Source organism: Ovis canadensis, chromosome 7 (genome assembly GCF_042477335.2).
Source record: "Ovis canadensis isolate MfBH-ARS-UI-01 breed Bighorn chromosome 7, ARS-UI_OviCan_v2, whole genome shotgun sequence".
NCBI lineage: Eukaryota > Metazoa > Chordata > Mammalia > Artiodactyla > Bovidae > Ovis > Ovis canadensis.
In genome coordinates, this window is record NC_091251.1 from 70,471,574 (window position 1) to 70,478,773 (window position 7,200).

Here is a 7,200-nt window from a genome sequence, read left to right on the forward strand (position 1 = left end):
AATGGACATGAGTTTGAGTAAACTCTGGGAGTTGGTGATGGACAAGGAGGCCTGGCGCGCTGCAGTCCATCTGGTCACAAAGAGTTGGACACGACTGAGTGACTGAACTGAACTGATTAATGCCGCAAATATTTACTGAGTGACGACTATGTGCTAGGTATTACTAAGGCATTATTCAAAGATATATGAGAGAACTGTAAGCTGTTGAGACAAAGTACATTGAAGCAACACACCTAAGTTGCAACACACCTAAGTTACTCCTTGAGCAGCCCAGAAGAGGCATGGAGACAGGCTATATCTATGCCCTGATTCTTGACTGAAGTTTGCACTAGAAAATTATCTCCTTGCATGAGTGTGAGGCCACCACTGTTGGCCATTCCTTGGGTTTTCTGAGTCCTATTTTCTCTACAGTAGTTTCCTCAGTAAACAGTTTAAAAATGACTAACATTTAAGTCCAGCCTGCTATAGTCCTTACATAGTAAAACTCTTTAATAAAGCAACTCATTGTGCTGGTGGTGGTTTAGTCACTAAATCATGTCTTATTCTTGTGACCCTGTGGTCTGAAGCCTGCCAGGCTCCTCTGTCCATGGGATTCTCCAGGCAAGAATACTGGAGTGAGTTGGAGACCTGAGGAAAAATGCCTCTGGGCTCCTCCTGCCTAGAATTCCTGCTCCCCAATTGCACTTGCCTAGCTCTGTTGTCACGGAGAAGGAAGTGGCAACCCACTCCAGTATTCTTGCCTGGAGAGTCCCTTTGGGCAGAGGAGCCTGATGGGGCTGCTATTCATGGGGTCACACAGAGTCAGTCATGACTGAAGCAACTTAGCAGCAGCAGCAGCTGTTATCAATGCCCCTAAGAAACATTCATCTCTTCTTTTTCCTCTAGAGCATTCTGAAGCCCTCCCAGTATACTTATCACATTCTCCTCGTCATTCCAATCACATGTGACTTAGTTCTTCAACTGGACTGTAAGATCCTTAAACTAATTTAGCTTTCTCTCTCTGCCTCCCACCAGGGCAACTAGCTTGTACCTTGTGGGAAATGTTTTTTTGATATGATATCAAATTGTTATACCATCTGCTTTTCTGCATCTAACCTCAAAAGTTTATTTGACAAGAGTTCTCTTTGGTCCTGACACTAGTTTTAGAATGTTCTCCTCTTTTAGAACTTTCAGTGATGCAATACTTTTGAAAGCTATTGGGAACATTTTATCTTATCACATTGGAGGTCAAATTTTATATTTTACAACCCTGAAAGACCAGGTCAAAGATAATTGGGAACATTTTATAACCTCTCTGGATCTCAATCTTGAAACACAAAGTATCTTTAATTGTTGCTTGGTGCTAAATCGCTTCAGTCATCTCTAACTCTGTGTGCCCCGATAGACTGCAGCCTGCCAGGCTCTTCTGTCCAAGGGATTCTTCAGACAATACTGGAGTGGGTTTCTGTGTCCTTCTCCAAGGGATCTTTCCAACTCAGGAATCAAACCTAGATCTCTTATGTCTACCTGCATTGGCAGGTGGGCTCCTTACCACTAGCGCCACCTGGGAAGCCCATCTTTGTTACTAAACCCTTATACAAGAGGAGTATCAACACTGGGGGTGTTGCGCATCATTGGTTGAGCCATGCAAGGTAGACCTGGCCAGTGAGCTAATGAAGGAGTTATCCTTCCAGGAGAAGAGCTAGGTTAGTAACAATCTTAATGTTAGCATAAATGGAAACAAGCAAATTCACTATTTGGGGGACTCTTTTTTTAAAAAAAATATTCTATGTTGTATGAAATTAAATATGGCTCTCTGTCTTACCTGTTTTGGGAAACTGCATGAAAAAAATACTGGCCCAACAAATTGGTTTCTATCAACTACAACACTGACGGAGGTTCCAATAGCTGAAGGTAATTTTACCATGTGATTACTTACATTAGAGCCTTCTATGGATAAGGATTCTGAAATGCACCACACAGAGAAAATCCTGTTCTCCGAGAGATGGGTGTTTCTGATTGATGCGGGGAGGTGTTGTGAGTCTTTGGCTTTCTCTAAGTATAGTAAGTTCTGATGAAAAAAATTGGGCACTGAAATGCCTGACAGGATTGAGCCCTGTTAAACTTTGTGAAGAGTCCCCCAAATTCATGATAAGGGGATCAATCTTCATCATAAACACCACTGTGCCAGTCCTTTGCATACACTCCAGAATTTGACACAGTTGAAACTCAAGAAACCCATGTGCTCTGAGGTTGAAATTTGAAGTGAAGAATCAAACCCTGTTGAATTGTCACCCCTCCAACATTTGTAAAACTTCTTATCTTTATGTCCCATGTTTAGATGGCATAATAGAATATAAAAAAACATCCTAGAAGTGAGACAAAAATAATTAGGTTCTGTCTCCAGCTCTCTCTGACCCTGGGCAATTGATATCACTCCTCTGGGCCTTCGTTCATTCAACTTTAAACAAACAACTATTAAACAAAGTGGGAATTACCAGACTCAAAGCCTATTCCTTAGATGATCTGCTTCCAAATCATCTAGGAGTGGGATGGGGCTAGCTATAAAAATATACTTTCCTGCCTCCCCCACAGTCCTGCTGAATCAATGTTTTTTGGGGATGAGGCTCAGGAAATTGTTTTTTAAAATGAGCTCCCCAGGTGATTCTTCCACTCATTAAAGTGACTCTTCTAAACTTTTTACTGCAGTATAACACACTTGTTAAGAGTTATATAAACAACACACTTGTTATATAACACACTTGTTAATCTTAGGATATCTCTAAAATTCTTTCCAACTTTAAAGAATTTGAAGAATCAGTCCATTCAACACATTTGCACATGGGCACATTTACTAATCAGCATGCAACTTTGGACTCTGTTACCCCCATGACAGTAACTGTTTTGGATCAGAGTGCAATTCTGCATGTGGTGTAATGGTCTCTCAGTGATTTGGAAAAACAGAATGGTTTTCAAATGTGTGGCCTCTCTCAAAGGTCAGTTTACTGTCAGAGTGCTGTAGGTCCCCTGGAAAGTCATTCAAATTTGATCTGAATGTTGGAATTTCATTACACTATCTATGTATGCTGACCACATAATACTCAGTGACAGAAGACTGTTGCCTGGGCATAAAGGGAGATATCTGGTTGTATTTCTGATTTGATTACAGAACCAAACTCCAGTGTAGTCATTTAAATCGAAGCTTCTTTGTCAACAAAACTCCCAGGCCTGGACTCCCTCACTAGGGGACCTGGGATAATATGCAGGTAAAATTACTTAAATGACTCCTGAAGTGGTACCCAGATCACTGTGTTAATAACTTTCCTCTGAATCAACTGGTAAATAGGTTTAAGAGAGTCTTCCAGTTACTAAATAGTGAAGTTGTCTCTCTTCCCAGGCAACTAGAAATTGTTGGGAATTTTCTTCAAAAGGCTATCCCTTTCAAATAATATGTGTGTGTGTGTGTGTGCACACACACGTGCTCAGGCACTCAGTTGTGTTCAACTCCTTGTGACCCCATAGACTGTAGCCCACCAGGCTCCTCTGTCCATGGGGTTCTCTAGACAAGAATACTGGAGTGGGGTAGCCATGCTCTTCTCCAGGGTATCTTCCCGACTCAGGAGTTGAACCTGAATCTCTTGCCTCTCCAGCATTGGCAGGCGGATTCTTTACCACTATGTCACGTGGAAAGACCTCAGATTATGCCTTTAAAATTACCTCTTTGCTTTTCAGCTTTTATACAAAGCCTTCATTTCTTTTTGGATTATTTATTTTATGTCTGATGGAACAGGTGTGTAGTTTCCTGGCTTCCCAAAATGAATAGACATGTTGACTTACTGTAACTAGGCAAACTCCTTAGCATACTTCAGAGTCCTCAACTATGAAATGAAGGCGGAGAAAAGATGGATGCTTAGTCTGTTCCAGCTCTAACACTTTTCATTTGTGAAGAGAAAGGTAGCATGGTATAAGGAGAGTGATGAGCTCTGAAACTAGACAGACCTAGCCTGGAATTTTAAGCCTCAGTTTCTTCAGCTGTGTGACAGGGGGTAACGATACATTAATTCTCAGGGTAATAAAAGCATCCAGTATAGAGCTTGGCACAGAAAGAAAGACATTCCAGAAAGGTGAGACTTCCTGGCTCCCTATTTCTCCACATCTTTTAGCCCACACCTGTTTAGGCCTCCTCTTACTGAGAGAGTGAAAAGCAATCCTGGTCCTTATTCAAGTGTAGGGACAAGCTTCCTGGGATAGGAAACCCAGTCAGTCCTTTGGGTAACAGATTCTTGGATTCTTCCTGACCTGGTCACCACTGGAGCATGAAGTTACCATTTTAAGTCTTGTTGAAAAGTTGCAGAAGGCAACTACAGAACCAAAGGTCACTGTCGCTATAAACATAATGAGTGCTCACTAGGGCTTGCAGCAGGGGATCAAAGTCTTCTTGGGGATCAGGTGGATTCTCTCTTTCTGCAGTGAGAATCCAGGGAGGCTAACAGAATTTGAGAGCTGGAAGCAGCCTTGAAGACCATTACAGAGGAGGAAACCAAGATATGGAGAGGGAAAGTGACTTTCCCAGGATTATACAGTCAATCAAGGAGCAGAGGGAGCAGTCTCTCTGGATCCTCTGGACTTCACACTCTAGACCCTCTGCATTTTAATGCAGATATTGTCAGCACCAGCTAGGAACTTGAATTCTGGAGGTAGACAGATCTAGTTAATCTCCTCCTCCCAATTCTGTGATCTGGGACATAAAGCTTCACCTCTCTGGCCTGACTGGTCTCATCTACAAAGTCAACCCTATCTGTTGTAAGTATTACCAGCAACACTATATGTACGGTACGGTGATTCACATAGTATCTGGCTTGATCAGCTTCTACAACGGAAGGTTCTAATGACCATTAATTAGCGTTTGGAGGAAGAGTTGCCATCCCCTCTCTCTACATCTCTAGTTGCGATCTGAACCCTCGTTCCCCGCAACCCCTATGCCAGGCTGCCAAGAAGAGAAGGAGCTCAGTGCCAGGGTGAGGTGGTCCCCAGGCTCACCTGGTGAGACCAGTAGAACCTTCGCCCCAGAGCACTGAAAGCAGTGCAACAGGGACTTTCCGCGGATGTTGTAGTTGAGGCACGCCATGGCGCAGCCCAGCTTGATCAGTCCCAGCCACAGGCATATGTAAGCTGGTTCATTGCCCATGAAAATTGCCACGCAGTCTCCCTGCCGCAGGCCGAGGTGGTCGCGCAGCGCCCGAGCCACTTGGTTGCTGCGTCGGTCCACCTGCGCGTAGGTGAGCGTCTCGTCGCGGAAGAGCACGAAAGGCTTGTGTGGAGTCTGCTGCACCTTCTCCAGAAAGGCGTAGAGAATGGTGCGCACCGGCCGGCGCTTTCCATTGCTGCGCGCCCGCTGGGCCACGCCGGCCACCCGCAGGAAGTAGCGCAAGTCCTGGAAGAAGTAAGGGCAGCAGAGGTTCACCAGCAGCGGGAGCATCAACAACCCCGCCAGAACCGCGTAGGCGACTGGCAGCATGACGGCGGCGGAGCCCCCTACCCCCTCCAGGGCGGTGGGCGCACTTCGGGCGTGCAGGGCGGCGGCGGCGGCGGAATGGACTTCCTCCGGGCTGCGGGCGGTGCGGGTTTGCACAGCGAGGAGGGGGCGACAGTGGAGCTTTTGGGCCGCCCGCGCACCGCTGCGGGATCTCTGGCAGAAGGAGCCGGGGTGCTGGCTGTTGGGTGTGACAGGCCGGCTGAGCCTGCCCCGTCGTGAGGGTGCAGCTGCGCGTATGCCCCGCCCCGGCGGTCCTCCGCTGGCTGGGAGGGCGGCTCCGCGGCTCCCTGAGGCCTCGGCCACCTCCCCGCGCGAGCGTGGCGGCCTGGGGGCAAAGCTGGGCTCCCCGACGGTGTGACCTTACAAAAATGGTGACAGTAAGACGCCTTAGAAGACGCTGAGAAGATTAGAGGGGATAATACAGGCGGAGCGCTAGTGCACCTTTTAGAGATGACTGATGGTTATTACCAATAAAGTGTCTTATAAATACGAGAGCAATCCTATGATTTCCTAGTAGCGGGTAGCAGGTGCCACTGCCAAATCAGAATCCCATCTCTCCTACCTGGTCTCCGGGGCTTTCCGCCTGGTCTCTTTCTGTTTCTCACATTTGCTTTCCGCCACGCGCCCCCCACCCCCCGCCCCCTGCAACCTCAGCCCCACCCCCACCCCCGGCGGACCCCGCCAAACCCCGAGCTAATTGCCAGGCAGGCTCTAGTGATAAAGAATTCAGGGGTGAACAAAAGCGCCTTCAAGATTGCCGCCTCCAGCTCATCCCAGCCTGGGGGGCAGTGCGTGAGGCCCGGGCGTTCTAATCCGAGACGTCCTGCAGGCCCCAGCTAGCCCAGATTAGGCTGGAAGTGGCGCCACACTTTGCCACATGAAATCAAGCTTCGGGGAAGTTTTGATTTGTTATGATACGTTGTTCTTTAAGTGCCCCCCCCCCCCCCCCACCGTATATTGAAAATTCTCAAGTATTGTCAGTCCGATTCAGTTCGGTTTACTAAGTGGTTCCGTGAGAAACAAGCACCACGCAGAGAAAAGGAAGCAAACGTCGGCATTTTTCAGAAGCCATCTCTTTGAGTGTCATCCTTTCTTTTCACTTCCTCAAGTGCTGCTTCTGTACTGAGTGAACCCTGGCTCCTTGCTATAGAGGAGGGTCAGAATTTAAGTAAAGCAGCATTTTCCTCTCTTCCTTGCCTGTCTTCCTGCTGTTCATTCATTATATTCTATGCGACAACCAGGAGAAATGAATGCTCACTCCTCTCTGCTAGGGGCTTCCTTATATGATATTTTTGGAGCCTCATGGTCAACTAAAGGTGGAATTTTCAAGCTCATTTATAGACAGGAAAGGGACACTTAGAGAGGTGAAGTAAGACAGCTGGTAAGTGATGCTTCAGATTTGGGAATTGGTATATCTGTTTGGTCCTGGGCCCATTGCTTTATTAAGAGCAATGTGTTATGCTGTTCTCTTATTCTCTGGGTTTCTTCTTTCTTTAGCAGTTTTCTCCCCCCACCTCCTATCACAAACTCCCCTTCCCTCATTTCTTTTTAATCCTCCTTTTTAAATCCCTGAACCTGCTGCAACAACCCTTTCTCTTTTCCATGGCTAAACCAGCTACTGTCTAATGACTGGTTGCATCATTTCCCTTGGGAGTAAGAGGGGGAAGGATCCTGTGGACTTGGTT

At 46.6% G+C, this 7,200-nt stretch overlaps 1 protein-coding gene across 1 annotated transcript in view; it reads right to left on the bottom strand.

The window, feature by feature from the left end:
• The window catches only part of SLC27A2 (solute carrier family 27 member 2), a 53,088-nt gene extending 46,958 nt beyond the window's left edge, over positions 1-6,130 (bottom strand). Inside the window, exon 1 of the mRNA XM_069596542.1 lies at positions 5,020-6,130. Coding sequence (XP_069452643.1) covers positions 5,020-5,497 — 478 coding nt within the window. The 5' untranslated portion in view covers positions 5,498-6,130. The remainder of the gene's footprint in view (positions 1-5,019) is intronic.
• Between the last annotated feature and the right edge of the window lie 1,070 nt (positions 6,131-7,200).